Raw genomic sequence first — 20,247 nt, forward strand, 5'->3', positions numbered from 1 at the left:
TTCGGGAATCGCAGTGGGGCGCAGCGCAGGGGCCGGCATCGGCTTCCCGCCCCGGCTTCGGTGTCCCGGGCGGCCCCCTTCGGCATCCGAGAGCCACGTTCCCTACCTACCGTGCGGCCTCTGGACAAGTTCAAGCTCCGCTTTTCTTAACTGTAGAAAAGGAAAAAAAAGGTATGGGGCCTTGCCTTGCAGGGTGTCAAGAGGACGAAATGCGTGGAACACGGGTTTCTTTTCCTTCTCCCCGACGCGGGACAGTGTCGCGGCGGGTTTCCGGGGGACGCGGGAGGACAGCCTCTTCTCCGGGTTTCCGCCCGGTTGCGGGCTCCGGAGCTCCCAGGGCCCCGCTGGCGGGCAGCAGGGAGACGCGGCTCCCGGGCCGGGTGACGCGGCGGCGGGAGCTCCTCGCAGAGTCAGGGCGCGGGACGGGGAGGAGGAGGGGCCGCGGGCCGGGCCGCCTCGCCGCTTCCGGCGGAGCCGGGGGAACCGGGCGGACGGCCGGCGGCCAGGGGCCTGCGCGCCGCACTTCCCCTCGCCGGGGGCGGCCGGCACCGCGCGGGAGCCGGAGCCAGCCTCTCCGCCAGCACCGCGGCGGGGTCGCCGCCACCCACGCGCTGGTGAGCGCTCGCGGGGACGCGGGGACGGGGGCGGCGCCGGGTGGGGGTCACTGCGGGTGGTGGGCGGGGCGGAGGAGGGTCCCCGGGGACTGCGGGGGCCCCTGCGCCGGGACCGGCCCTGTCCCTGTCCCTTGGCCGGGACGCCGCTTTCCTCTCCCCTGCCCCCTTTTCCTGGCTGCTTCCAGCACCCCGAATACGGAAACTGGGTGATCAGGCTCTCCGAGAAAGTTGTCACCTTCTCCGTCGCAAAGGAGCTCGTGCAGGGAACCTCCCCCCACCCCCACCCCCACCCCCGCGCCCTTTAGTTTGTGTTGAACAGCCCGGCTCGGTCAGGTTGTTTCCATCTTTAACTGTAGAGAGAGGGTCTCTACCACTGTCTCCTCGCATCCTTCTTTGCTCTTCTGATGGGTCTGTGTGTGGGTGTTCCAGCGAGGAGATGGCTTTAGTTAGGGTTCATGACCTACGGAGGCCTTTCATGAACATCTGTCAAGGACTGGGATACCTGTGCAGTGCTGGAGTGACAGCATTGGACAGGAAAGGTTCAGCCCTGTCGTCTCCCTGGAGACGGGTAAATTAGAAATTACAACTCCCCCTGCTAAGTGCCACCGAGAGAGAGGGGCAGCCCGGAGTACTCTGGTAGCTAGGACACCTAAGCTGGGGGGCACCTAGGGTCAGGATTCACTGGCTGTCCGAGAGAGTCGCATCTAGTTTGGTTGCTTGTGTTTTAAACATTATTATTTTTTAATGTTTGTTTATTTCTGAGAGGGGGAGGGGCAGAGACTGAGAGAGGGACAGGGGATCAGAAGCGGGCTCTGTGCTGACAGCAGAAGTCAGACACTTAACGGCTTAACCGACTGAGCCACCAGGTGCCCGGTTTGTTGTTGGTTTGTTTGTTTGTTTGTTTGTTTTTTAACTTAAAAAATATATATATTGCAGTGCGACCTTACAGCTTACCCAGTTTTCACACAGTGGATTTCCTGTGCAACCTGCATCCAGAATAAATAAAATACCACTAGCATTCCAGAAGCCCTCAATGTCCACTTCCCACGGCTACTTTCATCTAAGGGCAACTATTATCCTGGCTTCTCACATCATAAAATCGTTTTACTTGGTTTTGAACTTTTGACACGTGGACAGTATGTGAGATGCAGCCGTGTTGCATTTAGCAGTAATTCATTTACTCTCAACTGATGCATAATTTTGCACTGTACAGAGAGAGCACAATTTATTTCTACTTTCTGCTGGACACTTGGATGGACGGACATGGGTTGTTTCCCGTTCGGGTTGTTTTTTTTATTTTTTGAAATAGTGCCACGAGGCATTCTCGTACTTGTCTTCAGGTGAACATCAGCAGTTCTGATAGGAATGTTCCTAAGTGTGGAATTGCTGGGTGTGTTCAGCTTTAGCATAGTTTCGTGCCAAATGGTTTTCCAAAGCGGTTGTATGAATTTACACTCCCATCTGCAGTGTGAGTTCCTATTCCTCCACACCTTCACCAATACGCGATATGGTCCCTCTTTTTCATTGTAGCCACTCTGCTCAGTGCATGGGCCGTGGTGTTGCACTGAGGTGTTAATTTGCATTCCTCTTATGACTAATGAATCTGCATCTTTTCATGTGTCTGCTGGGCATTTGGATAGCCTTTTTGCAAAGTGTTCAGTTCTTCTACCCATTTTGTCAGTAGATTGTCTCTGTTTCTTCCTAGTTTGTAAGACTTCTTAAATATTCTGGATATTATGGCATATGTATTTTTTTAATGTTTATTTATTTTTGAGACAATGCGAGAGACAGAGTGCCGTCAGCGGAGGGGCAGACAGAGGGAGACACAGAATCTGAAGCGGGCTCCAGGCTCTGAGCTGTCAGCCCACAGCCCGACACGGGGCTCGAACTCACGAACTGTGAGATCATGACCTGAGCTGAAGTCGGATGCTTAACCGACTGAGCCACTCAGGCGCCCCTATGGCATATGTATTTTTAAAATATCTTCTCTCTCTCTCAGGAGGTTGCCTTTTCACTCTCTTAATGATATCTTTTGATGAACAGAAGTTCAGTTTAATGTTGCCCAGTGTATCTTTTTTTTTTTTTTTTCTGGATGGTTGTATTATTTATGGCCAGTTGAAAAACTCTTTACTTACCCAAGGGGTGGTGGGTGGGAAGAATGAGTGAAGGTAGTCAGAAGGTACAAACTCAGTTATAAAATAAATAAATCCTGGGGATGTAAATTTACACCATAGTTACTAGAGTCATAAAAACTATTGCATATTTGAAGGTTGCTAAGAGAGTGGATTTATTCTCGTTACAAGAAAAAAATGTGTAATTATGTAGTGATGGATGTTAGCTAGATTTATTGCGGTGACCATTTCATAATATACACATACGTTGGATCATCATGTTGTGCATCTGAAACTATTATGTTATATGTCAATTATATCTCAAATTTTTTTTTAATTTATTTTTGAGAGAGAGACAGAGAGAGCTTGTGGAGGAGGGGCAGAGAGCGGGAGAGACAGAGGATCCAAAGCGAGCTCTTCATGCCAGCAGAGAGCCCGATGCAGGGCTCGAACTCACAAACCGTGAGATCATGACTTGAGCCAAAGTCAGACGCTCAACTGACTGAGCCACCCAGCTGCCCCCATGACAATTTTAAATAAATCAGAAGATAAAGTCAGGAAGATAATTTCCTATATTCTCCTCTGAAAGTTTTATGGTTATTCTCACTTCTATCTACTTGAAATTAAGTTTTTTGTGTGGTGTGAAATAGGGTCAAATTTATTTTTTTCTACAAGGCTATCAAAATTGATGCAGCACCATCTGTTAAAAAGACAATTTTCCCCACTGCATGGCGGTGTCAGCCTTGTCATAAATCAGGAGACGGTAGAGATGTGGGTCTGTTTCTGGACACCCTGTTCTTCCATCATCTGTCTGTCCTTGTGCACATTAGCACGCTGCCTTAATGGTTGCTTTATAATCTCTATTATTCTGGTGGTGGAAGCTCTCAGCATTGCTCTTCTTTAAGATCTTAGGTATTTTTTATTTAACTACTCCTCCCAAAGCCTTTTTAAGAAATATATAAAAAGCAGTCATTTTGTAAGCTCAATAGAGTACTAATGTAAAAGGGTATGTAATTGGCATAATTTGTAAACTGTATCCATCCACCGATTTACTGCTGACACAATCTATGTTACATTCAATGCCTGCATATTTACATCAGATCTACAGCAAAGTAAATACAAAATAAATTCACCTTATTTTAGTTAAAATGGGCTTTAGTACCTATATGATATAGTTTCAAAACAAAGAGAATTTTTTAAAACTAAGAAACTGGTGTTTTCCCAAGAGCGAGTTGCTACTTTTTGCAAAAGACATTATTATGTTTCCCACTCATGTTTGATCAGTAAGATATGTTCCCACGTGGCTGAACTTCAGCTAAAGTTTTAGATTTGAATAACCAGTTAGAATACTTTTGACTTGTAATTAAATTTTTAAAAACAGGTGCTTTTAAATGCACACACACGTGCGCATATATGTACTTTTTTGGCATTTTTCAAGTCTTCCGAAGTTACTGTTTAAAAATCAGTTTCCCAAGTTTTACACCCAGAGATCTAATTCAGTAGATTTGGGGTGGGGCACAGGAACTGGCATTTTAAACCATCATTGTATTTGTTTTCTGGGCTGGGTAACAAATTATTACAAGTTCAGCATTTTAAACCAACACTTATTTATTACCTGGTAGTTTCTGTGGGTCAAGGGCCCAGGCAAGGCTTGGCTGATTCTTCTGCTGGGGTCTCACCTGGCTTACCTCCAGGTTTTAGCTGGGGCCACAGTGCCACTGGGGATTCAAATGGGGAAAGATCCACTACCAAGCTCCCTCAGGTTGTTCTTTGTTGGCAGAATTCATCTCCTTGCGGTTCTAAGACTGCGGGTCTAAGGTTTTCTTGCTGGCTGTCACCTGGAGATCACTTCTCTTCTAGAGGTTAATTGTAGAGATCACTCAGCTTCTAGAGGCTGCCTGCAATTTTCTGGTAAATTCTTCAAAGTCAGAATGGGAGTCTCTCTCTAGTCTGCTAAGTTACGATTAAACACGCACACGTATGCACATACGTAAGTATGACACAATATTCATATACATGCTACATTCACGTGTACATATTTTTAAATATCTTTTTTAAAGTAATCTCTACACCCAATGTGGGGCTCGAACTCATGACCCCAAGATTAAGAGCTGTACGCTCTACCGACTGAGCCAGCCAGGCACCTCACATGTACACATCTTATATGGTAAATATACGTAGTGTGTATATATACTTATAAATGCATATACAGACAGTACACATCATATATAAAGTAACTGCTCTATAAATCAGATAGAAACTGCTCTATAAATCAGAGAAACACAATATTGTGTCTATCAAGCTATTAACAATTTAGTTGAGCACTTTATTGTTGTTTTTGTTTCTTTTTAGAGAGAGTGCAAGCAGGGAAGGAAGAGAGGGACAGAATCTTAAGCAGGCTCCACGCTTAGTGCAGAGACTGATGTGGGCTCGATGTGGGGCTTGACATGGGGCTCGACACACATACATGTGTGTGTGTGTGTGTGTGTGTGTGTGTTTAAGTGGGATCATGACCTGAGGCGAAATCAAGAGTTGGTTGCTCAACCGACTGAGCCACCCAGGTGCCCCGTTACACTGAGCACTTTTAAGTGACAGTGTCCTTTAAGTCCTAACAAATCCTGCCCGACAAGTGTTTTAGCAAATGTTTGAGAAGCAAACTTAGCCTTTGAAACCGATATTCTTTATTTAAAGTCCAAATCAAGTGAAATGTGATGATAATTTATTCATCAAAGAAGTGAAGAACTCAAACAATTTAAACCTTTAAACAGACCAGTCTTAAGATTCGACGCTTGCTCCATTCACGGCCTGACATACAATCAAGGATAGTGCAGTAGTTTCCGACTGCTCTGTAACAAATCACCAAAAACTTAGTGGCTTAATACAACATACATTTATTAGCTTACAGTGGCGGCAATCAGAAGTCTAAAATGGATCGGCAGGGCTATGTTCTTCTGGAGGCTCTAGAGAAAAATCCATGTGCTTGCCTTTTCCACTTCTAAAGGCTGCCTGCATTCTCCGCCCATGGCCCCATGTCACACAGACCTCTGCTTCTATTGTCACTTCTCCTCTAACCCTCCCCCCACTCCTGCCTTCCTCTTATAAGGACCCTTGTGATAACATTCAGCCTTCCCCTCTAGGGTCATCCAGGATACTCTTCACATCTCAAGATCCTTTTTTTTTTTTTAATGTTTATTTATTTATTTTGAAAGAGAGAGGGGGGAGAGAGAGAGGGGGAGAGAGAGAGAGAGAAAGAGAGAGCGAGAGAGGGAGCAAGCAAGGGAGGGGCAGAGAGAGAGAATCCCAAGTAGGCTCTGCACCATTAGCACAGAGCCCAATGCAGGGCTCTGATCTCACCAACGGAGATCATGACTTGAGCTAAAATCAAGAGTCAGATGCATAACCAACTGAGCCACCCAGGCACCCCTCAAGATCCTTAATCTAATCTGCAAAATCTATTTTTGCCATGTAAGGTAGCATATTCCCTGGTTCTAAGGACTCGGATGTGGACATCTTTCGGGGACCATTATCCTGTCCACCATAGAAAGTGAGTCCAGCCTAACAGAAATGTAAGATACATATTGTAATCATATGTCTTCCTATGTTTCAGTACATTCCCTATACCAATAGATATTGGAGACCCAATAGGGTATTGGATAATACTTAATACACTTTGTATTTTGTACAGTGAAACTTCATATTTTTCCTCACATAACACATTCTACATATAACGTTGCAAAAGGATTCTAAGAAACACTAAAGGGAAGGGGGGCTGGGTGGCTCGGTCGGTTAAGCATCCAACTCTTGACCTCAGCTCCCGTCATGAGCTCATGGTTTGTTGAGTTCAGGCCCTGCATCAGGCTCTGCGTGGCCAGCGTGGAGCCTGCTCGGGATTCCCTCTCTCCCTCCCTCCCTCTCTCTCTGCTTCCCCCTTGCTCATATGCTCTCTCAAAATAAATAAATATACTTAAAAAAATAAAAATAAAAACCACTAAAGATATAATACCGTTGCTTTTTTAAAAGAAGTTTTCACTAATTTTTTTTATCAAGACTTTGTAATTATCTACAAGGTAGGTACTTAGGTGTCTATCCTTTTGTGAATTTTGTAAAAAGCACAAGGGAAAGTGACTACATGTAAGACAATACAACCAGTCCCTAAATAGACAGAGCTAGTGATTAGACCCTCCTTTTGGAGATTTGGGTTCGTTATCTGCTCATCTGTTTGACGACGATGTCTCCTCTATCTCAATATATATTACTAGTACTAAATCTTGTAAAGATTAAAGCATATTTAAGTGTGATAGCCTCACCACTTCAGCTGCACAAGAACTGAAAGGTAACAAGAAAGGTGTAGTGGGGAGTTAGATTCCAGGAAGTAGACAGTGTATAGGGTTAAGGGAACTTGTCTGCCATCTTGCTGAATTATCCTGTGTCAAAGATGCTGTTATTTCCTGTGTTTAAACTTGTCCATAACATTAGTCAAAGGGCTTGTGCCAACCCACTTACAGTGGCATATGCGGTTGGGCAATTGGATTTCTTAACCAAGCAATGAAAAAAAGGCAATTACCAAAAATCAGCATGTATGGCCAAGTCATGTCATAACATGAGAAACTGAAACTTTTAAATCTACATGTGTTAAGATTAAAGCATTATGTTAATTTCTAACCTTTAAGCTATCACTAAAAATATCAAATGGTTCTCTAGTTTACAAGTCTATCGAGGCCACATAATGAATTTTAAAATTAAAACAAAATTGACAAACTGTTGAAATGATATAAAAGCCCAGAGACATTTTGTCTACTACTGCGGGAGAGAAAGGACCTCTGGATTGGTTGAAATGAAGATGTTGCGGGACAGCAACCCCAGACCTGGAAAAGGACTTCAAAATCAGTGGCCATCAGGCACTGCCTTAACCTCAGTGCACCACTGAGGCTCTCTGAAATCCGAAGAATATGAGGTAGCAAAAGAACCACATATACATGCCAGACTTCACCTTTTTTGTGTCCCCTTGGCTAGCTTAGCAGCCAACTGCTCTTCTCTTTCGGTATGTCTCTGGTTCCTGTGCCCATTCCACTTCTTCTTTCTGCCCCTCTTGCCGCAGGCGTTTAAGTTCTCCCTCTCTTTTTTGAACTTTGATACAGTTTCATGAATCATTAGTATCTTGTCTGATAGTCACTGGCTTGGCATAAAGGTGTTCAGCATTTAGCAAGGAACAGAGCATCATCCTCAATATTGAATAACATCCGTTCAATTGGGAAACTTATCTTCTACTTTGTGTTTCATAGGACAAGTTCTCTTTGATTTCCCAGGAGTCTGTTTTGACCTCTGCAGATAGGTTGGAGTGAGAAAGCAAGCCTCTGCTTTTTTGACAATCCCAGGAAACATTGAAGAGGTTATAAATCCTTTGCATATCCCTTTAAATTTAGAAGCAGACTGACAATCCCACACCCCCCTCCCCCACTCCCTGCTGCAAATTCCAGAATTTGGATAACACTGATCTTAAGATTAGTTTGGGGAAAATTGATTACATTACTAAGTCTTCTAAACTGTGAACATCATGTATCCCTCCAATATCTGGATTGTTTTAAATACATGCTAACCCACACTATTTTCTGAACATTCTATGCCATGAACCATTAGCACTTTACAAAAATTGTCTCATGTGGTCTTCACAATAAAGCTGAGCAGTTCTAGTTTTATTTTCATTTCACAGATGGAGAAGCCGAAGCTTAGCAAGATTAAGTAGCTTGCCAAAGGCCACGGTTAATAAGAGGTAAGCATCCAGGCACTCTACCTGCAGAGTCTGTAGACTTCACCACTATGCGACACTAGCTCAGGGAGTGGGGAAGGAAGGGAGGAAGCAGGGGGGAGAGAGGGAGGCATGGGTGTTTGGATGGATAGGTGGAAGGAGGGAGTCATTCAAGGGAAGGCAGACTGGCGGAAAAATCTCCCAAGGTTTCTTGCATGTGCTCTTTCTCTGCTCTTCAGCATCTGCCTACCTGGATGCATAATTACTTGTCCAAATAGCACCTGTCCTTCTCCCATTTCAGCACTGGCACAGGAAGTTCTTGTTTGTAAAACTTACTTCTCCTTCTATTTTGAATGTTAGCCTTGCTGGATAGAGTATTCTTGGCTGCAGATTTTTCCCACTCAGCTCTTTGAATATATCATACCTTCTGGCTTGCAGAGTTTGTGCTGAAAAATCTGCTGCTAGCCTTATGGGTTTTCCCTTATAAGTAACCATCTTCTTTTGTCTTGCTGCTTTTAAGATTTTTTCCTTATTGCTATATTTTGCCAGTTTAATTACAACATGCCTTGGTTGATTTTGTTGGGGATTTTGTTGGGGATTTTCTCTGCCTCCTGGATATGGATATCTGTTTCCTGCTCCAGATGAGGGAAGTTTTCAGCTACTATTTCTTCAAATATATTTTCTGCTTCCTTTTCTCTCTCTTCTCCCTCTGGGATCCCTATTATATGAATGTTATTATGTTTGATGAAGTCACTGAGATCCCTAAGTCTGTTCTTGTTTTGCATAATCCTTTTCTCTCTTGTGTTCAGCTGATTACTTTCTACTACTTTATCTTCTAGGTCACTAGTTTGTTCTTTTGCTTCTTCCATTCTGCCGTTCATTGCATCAAGCGTGTTTTCAATCTCATTTATTGCGCTTTTTAAAATATCTGATTCTTTTTTAACTCTCTTCTCTCTGTGGTAAGGGTCTCCTTGAAGTTTTCCATTTTCTCCTCAAGTCTACCAAGCACTCTTATGAGCATTACTTTAAATTCCCCATTAAACAGGTTACTTATACCTGTTTTTCTTAGATTTCTGGCTCTGGCCTTATTTTGTTCTTTCATTGGGGATAAATTCCTCCATTTTCACATTTTGTCTAAGTCTCTGCCTTCTTCTCTGTGTTAGAAGAGCAGGTTATGTCTGCTGCTCCTGAAAGCAATGGCCTTGTGTAGAAGAGGTCATGGAGTGCCCAGGGCCTGGGGCTTCAGGGAGGGTCTCTGGTGCGTGCTGCATGCACTCTGCTGCTGTGTTTTGGCTGCTGTGTCCTTCAGGCCAGTTGTCTGCAGAAGCTCTCCTTGCCTGCAGTGGGCAGTGTTTGGTCCTGATCTGAGCTTGGTAAGTTTTAACTAGGTCTGCTTGTTAAATGAGACCTGATGCTACTTCTAATAGAGCCGAAGCCAGGCAGAACTCTCTGGTCAGGAGATGTGGTGTGGGCAAGGGTTTGTGTTGGTCTTCTGGGACAGGGGCCCTCTGCCCCCTGTGCTGGGACTGAGTCATGCTTGCTGGAGTGGGGCAGTCCCACCAGACAGCAAGGGAGGAGCAGGAGAGCGGGGCTAGGCATAAGCAGGTTAGGCAGCCAGTGTCCCTCTGAGCTGCCTCCCCCAGTGGTTCCCTGTTTACGCTGAGGTAAGGGGGAGGGGAGAGGAGGAGGGAAATGGTGCTGGCCGGCTCCTTTGTTCCAGGAAAGTTCTCTGTGAACTGCCTCTCAGGAGAAGAGCAATGATCTCTCTTGTGTGCCCCAGGCCCTCTTCAGATCACTTTTCCCTATTGCTCTCCTGCTTACTTGCCCACTGGGAGCAGGGCAGCGCCCTCCGGCTCTATCCCAGCCAAGCCCTCCAACCTTTACAACTCCAGCCTTTAAGCCCTGCTGGTTGCAAAATCTCATGAAATTCAGCTCCTCTTGCTTCAGTAGCCAATGGCTTTGGGGAAACCTTCAACTTGTCTCCTGACACTCATCTCCTAGAACTTCTCTCTCTCTCACACGGTTCTCCGTGACTGCAGCTCCCTCCCCTCTGCAGCAGCCAGGATCCCTTCCCTCCCACCCCAAACCACATCTCCATGCTTCTTACCTTCTTCTTGTGGCCTTTTCTCCCCCTTTAGTTGTGGAGTTTGCTCTGCCAGTCTTCAGGTTGATTTCTGGGGTATTTAGGATGACCTGAGAGTTATGTGTTCCTATGAGCCCAGGGTCCTCCTCCTCCCATGCCATCTTTCCCCGCTCTTCCAACACAGGAAGTCCTTACCATGGCGGCTTCGTGCCAGCCACCCTTTCCCACATCCCCAGGGTGCTCCTGGCCAGAGGCAGCACAGGACAGTCCCTCAACTGGTCATGCTGAACTCCTTACTCTGTAAGTCTCACCACATCACACAGATCTGGGATTTTTTTGGAAGCCAGCTCCAGTCACAGTGGTGGATAAGGGATAGGGATGAGGTCTAGAGAGATTGAGCCTCTGTCGGGCATTAGGAGAGAACATCTAGAGCCCACACGCTGGGACTAGGAGTAAGGTAAGACCAGTTTTTGTGATCCTCTCTCTCTGTCTCTTATAGGATGGCTGTTCCATAAGATCAAGACTGAGTCCCCTCCCTTCTCCCACTTTACCAATGCCTGGTCTCATGGGGTTAGTTTTGAGCCCAACACTATGGCATCATCAACCTCCTCAGCTCCTCGCTCCCGGTCCAGGAAGCCTCTGGGCAAGATGGCTGGTGAGTGGAAATAGACTCCTAATTGTGTTCTTGTTCACAGCTATGAGTGTTAGCGAGGTGGAAGGCTGCCTGGGCCAAATGCAGCAGGAAATGCTAGGGAGGCTGAAGATAGAGGCCTCCTGCCTTGACCTCAGAGCCCAGAAGCTTTGTGGTGAGTGAGGAGAGAGGCACGCATCATAGAACATTCAGTCCTATGGGCTCACAGCTTTTGCACGCATGCTCGGCTCATTTCCTAGCCTGGAAACCATTGTGCTGAGCACCTAGCATCATGTTTCTTGTCATCTAAGTCTTTCAGAACCTATCAGAAGAAGGAGCCAGGCAGAGTGAGAAAACAAATCTCCAGAACATTAAACTTTCTGTCCCTATGAAAAGCTGGAGGGGCGCCTGGGTGGCTCAGTCGGTTGAGCGTCTCCCTTCGGCTTAGGTCATGATCTCGCAGTTTGCAAGTTTGAGCCCCACGTCGGGCCACAGCTCAGAGCCTGGAGCTTGCTTCAGATTCTGTGTCTCCTGCTCTCTCTGTCCCTTCCCTGCTCTTGCTCTGTCTCTCAAAAATAAACAAACATTAAAAAATAATTTTTTTTAAAGAGTCTGGAGAAGCTGAGCTGAAATCATTATGGAATACTTACAATATCCCAGACACGGCATTATCTCCATTAATCTTCAACAGCAATTAAAATGAACACATTTTCCAGGTGAGGAAATGGAGACAGAGACTGACTTGTGTAGGGTCATGTAGAAAGCAAGCAGTAGGTCCACAATCAAATCTACGCCTGGCTCCGAAGTGTAGGTTGTGAATCACTAAGCCCTCTGCTCTTCAGGAGCTCTGAGTAGTAATCCTCTCCCATGCTTTTGTTTTACCACTTAGCAACAACACTCTGGGATTCCTCCGGGCCAGACAGATGCCAATCCCTCCCCTCCTTCCCTCCCATAACGGGTTGCCCACCTTAATCTAAATCCACCTCCCCTCAGTGCAGAGAGTGGGTTTGGGAACTGATTGATTCTTCCCAGCTTAACACAGCTCTACTTACAGACTAGCAGCAGACGGTTGGCTAGTCAGCGCTAGCGGGAAGTTCTGGGTAGCGTAAGCGGAGGGTACCAGAAATCGAAGGGCCTGGAATAGGGCAAAGCCATCTTTCCTAATCAGGTGGGTGAAACAGTCAGAGTTATTTCCTTTCCCTTTTTAATTTTCATATTGTTGTTATACAAAGGATTTTTTTTAATTTAGTTATTGAAGTATAATTAACATACATTATATTAGTTTCAAGTATACAACATAATGATTCAATATTTGTACATATTGCGAAACGATCACCAGAAGTCTCGTTAACATCCATTACCAGTGATAATTACAGAACTTTTCTTCTTGTGATGAGAACTTTTAAGGTTTCCTCTCTTGGCAACTTTCAAATATGGAAGACAGTATTATTCACTAGTCGGCATGCCGTTCATTACATTCTCATGACTTATAAAAGAGCCAGAGTTTTCGTGACTTCCAAAACGTTTGAAGATAATGGGACCTTAAAGCCAGTCCTGCAGGATGTACGAAATAGAGCAGTAGGTCTCTGAGGGCAATGTGGCATGGTGGCCAGAGCAGGGCGCCGGGCTGGGCTCTGTCCAGGGCAGCCTGGTGAGAATACCAAGCCTGAGTGGTGTTTCTCTCCCCACAGACTGGTTCAGGCAGGCCCTGTCGAAGAAGCCCAAGAAGATACTGGAATCCTCAGACGGCCCCTCCAGTGACGTCTCACAGCCGAGCTCCCAGGACCACCCCCCACGCCTGGGCCTCAGCTCAACCTCGTCTCCAACACACGTGGTCGCCAGCAGCAGCGGCCGCTGGAGCAAGGACTACGATGTCTGTGTGTGCCACAGCGAGGAGGACCTGGCAGCCGCCCAGGAGCTGGTCTCCTACCTGGAAGGCAGCACCGCCAGCCTGCGCTGCTTCCTGCAGCTGCGGGATGCAACCCCAGGCGGCGCCATCGTGTCCGAGCTGTGCCAGGCACTGAGCAACAGTCACTGCCGCGTGCTGCTCATCACCCCAGGCTTCCTGCAGGACCCGTGGTGCAAGTACCAGATGCTGCAGGCCCTGAGTGAGGCTCCCGGGGCGGAGGGCCGCACCATCCCCCTGATGTCAGGCCTCGCCAGAGCCGCCTACCCCGCTGAGCTCCGGTTCATGTACTTCGTGGACGGCCGGGGCCCCGACGGTGGCTTTCGCCAAGTCAAGGAAGCTGTCATGCGTTGTAAGCTATTAGGGGTAAGGGAGAATGGGAAGGTGGCTTCGGCCACAGCATCTGATCGACTTCGGCTTTTAGGGGACAGTCACTGTAGCCCAGTAGCTCAAGATGCAGGCTCTGGAAAAGGCTGGAAGTTATTCCAAGTCCTCCGTACTTGGGTTTCCCCACTGGTAAAGTGAGGACGGTATATACCTAAAGGAGTATATACACTAAACAAGTGTTCAGACTATGGCCTGGCGCATGTAAAGTACTCATAACGGGCAGGGCCTAGCACCTGTCAAGTCTTCAGAAAATAGCCATTATCATTATAGGTATTAATAGTAGTAGGTATTAATGGTTTCTCTCTCTGAAGTCACGTTGGAGATGTTCCCCCAGACCCAGAAAAATGCCAGGAGGGCCAGTGGTACAAAATAATAGGAAAGAATTGTGTATCTGGGGGTGGGGACTTGCTATTACGGTGGGTTTGGAAAGTGAAATAGATAAAAGGTAGAAGTGGCAGGACCCACTGCGGGAAACAGATGCTGGGGTCTGGGAAGGGTGACAAGCCCTGCCATTCTGTTTGGTCTCTTTCAGATCTGCAGACCATCAGCTGACACTTCTATCACCACGGGACCCAGAAAGTTGGAGCAAAGCCGGAAATCGAGTTAGAGAGCCCAGGGTCTCACAGGGTCTTGGATTCCGGCAGCTGTGACGAGGTGTAAGGCACCAGTCTGTGGCACTTTGTATGTGATCCTGGGCTCAGATTGCCCATCAGGCACCCATTACCGGGGACTCCCCCACGAAGGCCATGGGGAAGCTGGGGACTCCCCCTGAGGAAGGCATGAGGAAACTGGGGACTCCCCAGGAAGGCCATGGGGAAGCCAGAAATTGTAGGTGGTGGGAGGTGCTGATACCACGATGATCACCAGTGTTTTGCCTCCGGCCCAACTGGACACATGAAGCCCCGGCACATGCCTACATCTTCCCCTGGAAAGGTCACTAACCTGATTCATGGGCTAGAAGCCTACACCGCATGCTTCAGAGGGGATGGTGTCCCCAGTTGCCTGGCATCAGGAGAAAGCAACAGGTACCGATCCTTCACACTCACACTACTGCCCTTCTCTTTCCCAGGGACGTTGTTCACTTCAGAAATCTACACGAAAGATGCATTCAGCGCTGTCCTGAATTTTTATTGCACGTGTCATTAAGACACATCTAGAAACCATTCTGAATAGACAGGAGGTGGCAGGGAGCAGCAGGGGTGGAGGCAAGGAGAAGCTCAGACCCTGCACCTGGGTCAGAAGCCCACCCACCGATGCTCTGACTCATGGGGGCCTCATCAAAGGTCTGACTAGAAGCCAAGCTTTTACAAGCTTCTTAACATCTGCACTGAGAGAGATGAGCTGTCTTCTTCTGGCAGATGACTGTGGGCCTTGTAGGACAAGGTTTCATTCACCTGTTCTCAATAAGTCTGTTGTTGAACCGAAATGAATTTCGAATACATCCCCTGATGTGTACTTTTGTGCCACTTCTCTCACTTCTCCCTACCACGTCCCCTCCTTTTACTGGAAAAATTCATATATGTATGTACACACACATATATATACGTATATATATGTGAGATATAATTAATATATTAACATTAGTTTCAGGTATAAAACATGATTTGACATTTGTATATATTGTGAAAACATTTTCTATTTTCATTATGCATTATTTTATTACATACAAAAAGACTCAAGAATATAATGTACATTCCTGTATATTCCACTCAGCTTAAGAAGCCCAACCTTACAATCCCTATGGTACTCCCTTTGTGCCTTTAATTACATTCTCCTCCCTTTTCCCATCAGAAGCAATCACCCTTCTGAATTTTGAATTCATCATTGTTAGCTTTTCACGTATACATCCCTGAGAACATATTTACTTTTACATGGTTTTGTACTGTATCTAGTGGTATTATAATGTTCGTATTCTACAAATTCTTTTTTTTTTTTTTAACCATGTTAAGATTTATCCATGTGGATGCATGTAACGAACACCAGGAACTTCACTATGGTTCTATTATGTAAACATACCACGATTTAGTCACACATTCCTTTACAAACAGACATTTGGTTGTTTGCCATTTGTTGCTAGTAAAAACAATGAGTTTATGAACATTTTTGTGCGTGTTTCCATGAGCAAGATTTTCTAGGACTTAGCCTAGATGGGGAACAGCTGGGTAGTAAATACACATCTTCAATTTCGGTAGAAAATGCCAAATTTTCTTCCAAATTGGTTGTGTCAGTGTATGTTCCCACCATTAGTGTGTGAGATTTCCCACTTTTTCATGTTCTTACTAACACTTAGAATTATCGGATTGGAAAATGTTTGTTGACCTGGTGGGTGAAAACTGGTATCCTATTCTTTTCTTCTTTTTAAACTGTTTTGGTGTGTGTGTGTGAGAAATTCTTTGTATGTCATAAACCGAAGAGAAAAATTTGACCAATACCCATATACCCATCACCTGGCTTCAACAATTACCAACTCAGAGCTAAGCTGATATCAACAATCACCCCATTCATTCCCTCCCTACTAGGTCCCTTTGAAGCAAATCCCAGGCATTATTTTATTCCTACACATCAAACTATGTATCTTTTTAGAAGTTTTCCAAAAAAATGTATCTTTTAAAGAACAGAATGCTTTATTTTTTAATATAAAACCTTTTACCTATTACTTTGTAGGCTGTGTTTTTGTATCTTATTTAGGAAATCCTTCCCTATTCCTGTATTTTCTTCTGGAGCTATTTCACATTTAGGTCTTTAATCCACCAGGATGCTTTGTTTGGGTTTTTGTTGTTGTTCTGGGCTTATAAGTCAAAGGTCCAATTTCTTTTTCCCATTTGAATGGCCATTCTTTACTGACTACGAGTCTGTCCTTTCCTCCCACTGATTGTGATGTCACTGCTGTCATTATATTATCATGTGTGGGGGTCTCTTCTGTGTGTTTGTGAATCCCTGCATCAGTGGCACACTGGCTCACTTACTATGGTTTTTAAGGAAGTCACAGGTCACCTGGGTGGCTCAGTCGGTTAAGCGTCTGACTTCAGCTCAGGTCATGATCTCACGGTTTGTGAGTTTGAGCCCCACATCGGGCTCTGTATTGACAGTGTGGAGCCTGCTTAGGATTTTCTGTCTCCCTCTCTCTCTCTCTCTCTGACCTTCCCCCAACTCATGCTCTTTCTCTCTCTCTCTCAAAAATAAAATAAGTAAACATTTTCAAAAATTCTTGATGTCTATTAGTTTTTTTACTAGGCTTATACTGAGCTGAGAGATTCATTTGGGAAGAACTGATTTTTCTTACATTGAATTTTTCTCTCCATAAAAATGGTGTGTCTCCATTATCAATCTCTTTAAATGTATTTCAATAAAAGTTTATAATTTTTTCCATTTTGGTCAGTCACTTTTACTAGATTTATTCCTTAGTACTTCATATTTCCTGTTGCCATTGTAAATGGTATTTTTATATTTTTTATCTATTACCAATAGGAAGGATCACAATTATTTTGCATATTGATCTAATAAGCAACCTGCTGAACTACTTATAAGACCATAGACTTTGCTGGGTTTCTATAAAGACAGCCATATAGTTTGCAAAAGAGAAAAGCTTTAGTTCCTTGTCTTTCTGTGCCGCCTAGGATAACCAGCAAAGTGTTGAAAGTGACAATAGCGGCCATCTTTGTCTCACTTATGCTTTTGTTTTCATTTATTTTTAAATGTTTACTTATTTTTGAGAGAGCATGAGCGGGGAAGGTGCAGAGAGAGAGGGGGACAGAGAATCTGAGGCGGGCTCTGCCCTGACAGCAGAGAGCCTTATGCAGGGCTTGCACTCATGAACCGTGAGATCATGACCTGAGTGGAAGTTGGACGCTTAACCAACTAAGCCACCTAGGTGCCCTTGTTTGTTCTCTTTGAAGGAGGCTCCATGCCCAACATGGGGCTTGAACTCATGAGCCTGAGGTGAAGAGTTGCATGCTCTACTAACTGAGCCAGCCAGGTGCCCCTAACATTAGACTTTCAAATGTTAAGCCAGCCTTGTATTCCTGGGGTAAACTCAATTTGGCCATGATGAATACAATATCTTTGTTATAAATCACAGGTTTCAGATTGCTAACATTTTCTTTAGAGTTTTATATCTGTTCACATGTACAATAGGCCCATAATTGTCTTCTCTTATATTAACCCTCTCTGGTTGTGTTACCAAGGTTACACCAGCTTTATAAAATAGTTGGGGAATAGATGAAAGGGGTGAAGGGGATTAAGAGGTGCAATTGCCAGTTATAAAATAAAAGAGACCCAGGGATATAATGTAAGGCATAGGCAATACAGTCCATAACATTGTTAACAACTTTGCATGGTGACAGGTGGTAACTAGACTTACAGTGGTGACCATTTTATAACGTATATAAATATCAAATCACTTTGTTGTACACCTGAAGCTAATACGATATTGTATGTTAATCATTCATTTAAAAGATAGCTGGGGAGTGGTCCCTTTTTTCTATTCATTAAGAGTTTAAGCTTGGAATTTATTAGTCCTTGAATGTTCAGTAACCTCATCTGTCAATCGATTCGGGCCTAGCATTTTCTTTTTTAAAAAAATTTTAATGTTCATTTTTGAGAGAAAAAGTGTGAGTGGGGGAGGGGCGGAGTGAAAGGGAGACAGAGAATATGAAGAAGGCTCTGAGCTGTCAGCACAAAGCCTGATGCGCGGCTCAAACCCACAAACCGTGAGATCATGACCTGAGCTGAAGTCCGACACTCAACCGACTGAGCCATCCAGGTGCCCCCAGGCCTAGCATTTTCTTTATGGGAAGATTTAAAACCCCAATTTCAATGTCTTAAAGAGTTATAGATCTATTTAGATTTTCCGTTTCTTCTGGAGTCAATTTGGCATAGAGTAAAACAGTAAATGAAAAATACAAGACCAGCTTGAATAAGTTTTTAATTTCAATTTCCTGGACCAAGTAGACAGAACAAATCTGAATTCTAAACCTGCATGAAGACTGGCCTGTGGTTATGAATATTCAGGGGATTTTTTTTTTCTTCCCACCACATCCAGATGTCGAGGCAGATAAATTTAAGTATCTCGTCTCCTTTAGGGGGACAATTTTTATTTAGTTTTTAATAGTTGGCCCTTTCACTGAGGTGGTGGACCTTAGAGATTTTGGCTCTAAGGGAAATGCTCTCTTCCAAGCCCCCGGGTCTTGTCTTCTGTGCCTTAAACATCACATTGAAAGCCCAAGGCTCTAGATTTCCAGAAATGACCAATCACTCTTGGAACTTAAGCTTCAGTGTCCACTTATCATCTTATAGATTCATGTTCCCACATTTTTTGTTGCTGAAAATTTTATTAAGACAGCAGCAATGTAACCAAATGGATGTTTTAAATTTTGCACCCAGGTGTTTTTAGCTGACCTGTTTTTAGGATGTTTTGTCTATCATAATGCATGAAATGGAAATGTCTAGTCTTTTTTTTTTTTAGTTTTTTTTAATGTTTTATTTATTTTTGAGACAGAGAGAGACAAAGCATGAGCAGGGGAGGGGCAGAGAGAGAGGGAGACACAGAATCCGAAGCAGGCTCCGGGCTCTGAGCTGTCAGCACAGAGCCCGACGCGGGGCTCGAACTCACGGACCCTGAGATCATGACCTGAGCCGAAGTCGGACGCTCAACCGACTGAGCCACCCAGGCGCCCCAAAATGTCTAGTCTTTAAAATAAAAAAAAAAAAGACTTGGGAGAGGTTTTGAGCTTTCTCAACAAGACTGAAGGACTGATGCTTATAGACAGATGAGGGCTCTCCAGTAATAACCTTCTAATACAGCAGTTAAACCTTCTGTTACGGTAGAAACAATCCGTATCTGTGCTAGCCAATGTTGTAGCCAGTAGTCATAAGAGGCTATCAGGCACTTGAAATACGGCTGTATGACAGGGGAATTGAAATTTTAATTTATCTCAATCCAGTTAATTTAAATGTAACAATCTACATATGGCTAGTGGCTATTAGGTGGGACAGTGCAACGCCTTCTAATGTTTACAAACAAGAGGAACTAAAAAATCATCAACAGACAAATGCCTCTGTGCCAAGTGAAGACATGTGCTGCCACCATAAAGGTCTGCTGCACTCTGCTGTCTGGTATTCTAATCGGTCCTTTGACGGTTGAGGCTTTCTAGAAGTTCATTCTTTCCTTCAGCCAGGACTTGTAGGAGTGGAATTCTAACCTTAATGGATATTTAAATCAAAATCACATTGGTGTTGATGAATTTGCTTCTAATGAATAAACCTCTCTAAAACTTCATTTTATATTTCTCCTTTGCTTGGGGCACCTGGGTAGCTCAGTCGGTTAAGGGGCTGACTTCGACTCAGGTCATGATCTTGCTGTCTGTGAGTTTGAGCCCCGTGTTGGGCTCTGTGCTGACAGCTCAGAGCCTGGAGTTTCCTTCGAATTCTGTGTCTCCGTCTCTCTCTGCCCCTCTCCTGCTCACATTCTGTCTCTCTCAAAAATAAACATTAAAAAAAAATATATATATATATATATATATATATAAAATCTTCTTTGCTCACTACATTCCAGCCACAAGAGCCATATTTGTTCCAAAAAAATGTTAAGTTCATTACTGCTTTAGGGTCTTCAGCATCTGACATCTCTTCCTGAAATACACTTTCCCTGGTCACTTCACATGGCTGGTTCCTTCTCATCATTCCAGTCTCAGCTCAATGTCACCTCCTAAGAAGCCACCCCTGAACAACTTATCTCCTCCCTATCCCCAGGCTCTATCACATTGTCCTG

At 44.7% G+C, this 20,247-nt stretch overlaps 1 protein-coding gene across 2 annotated transcripts; it reads left to right on the plus strand.

Annotated features, from left to right (window-relative positions):
• Nucleotides 1-508: 508 nt before the first annotated feature.
• On the plus strand, nt 509-14,957 carry LOC115526004 (TIR domain containing adaptor protein). Of its 2 annotated transcripts, none has more exons than XM_030333459.1 (5): nt 509-614; nt 8,436-8,495; nt 11,054-11,209; nt 12,877-13,457; nt 14,011-14,957. In XM_030333459.1, exons 3-5 carry the CDS (start codon nt 11,146-11,148, stop codon nt 14,083-14,085), a joined length of 720 nt encoding a protein of 239 aa, XP_030189319.1. In that variant the 5' UTR covers nt 509-614; nt 8,436-8,495; nt 11,054-11,145; the 3' UTR covers nt 14,086-14,957. The 2 variants fall into 2 exon arrangements, with proteins under 2 accessions (XP_030189319.1, XP_030189320.1); XM_030333460.1 differs by having other exon boundaries at nt 12,877-13,443.
• Nucleotides 14,958-20,247: the final 5,290 nt, after the last annotated feature.

The sequence above is a fragment of the Lynx canadensis genome, chromosome D1 (assembly GCF_007474595.2).
Source record: "Lynx canadensis isolate LIC74 chromosome D1, mLynCan4.pri.v2, whole genome shotgun sequence".
Classification (NCBI taxonomy): Eukaryota; Metazoa; Chordata; class Mammalia; order Carnivora; family Felidae; genus Lynx; species Lynx canadensis.

What these genes read in the sequence shown, in the direction of transcription:
- LOC115526004 (XM_030333459.1), top strand. Translation starts at nt 11,146, where the DNA reads ATGGCATCATCAACCTCCTCAGCTCCTCGCTCCCGGTCCAGGAAGCCT. An exon ending in GCCTCTGGGCAAGATGGCTG is followed by an intron (nt 11,210 to 12,876) that starts GTGAGTGGAAAT and finishes CTCTCCCCACAG; the next exon opens with ACTGGTTCAGGCAGGCCCTG. An exon ending in TGCGTTGTAAGCTATTAGGG is followed by an intron (nt 13,458 to 14,010) that starts GTAAGGGAGAAT and finishes GGTCTCTTTCAG; the next exon opens with ATCTGCAGACCATCAGCTGA.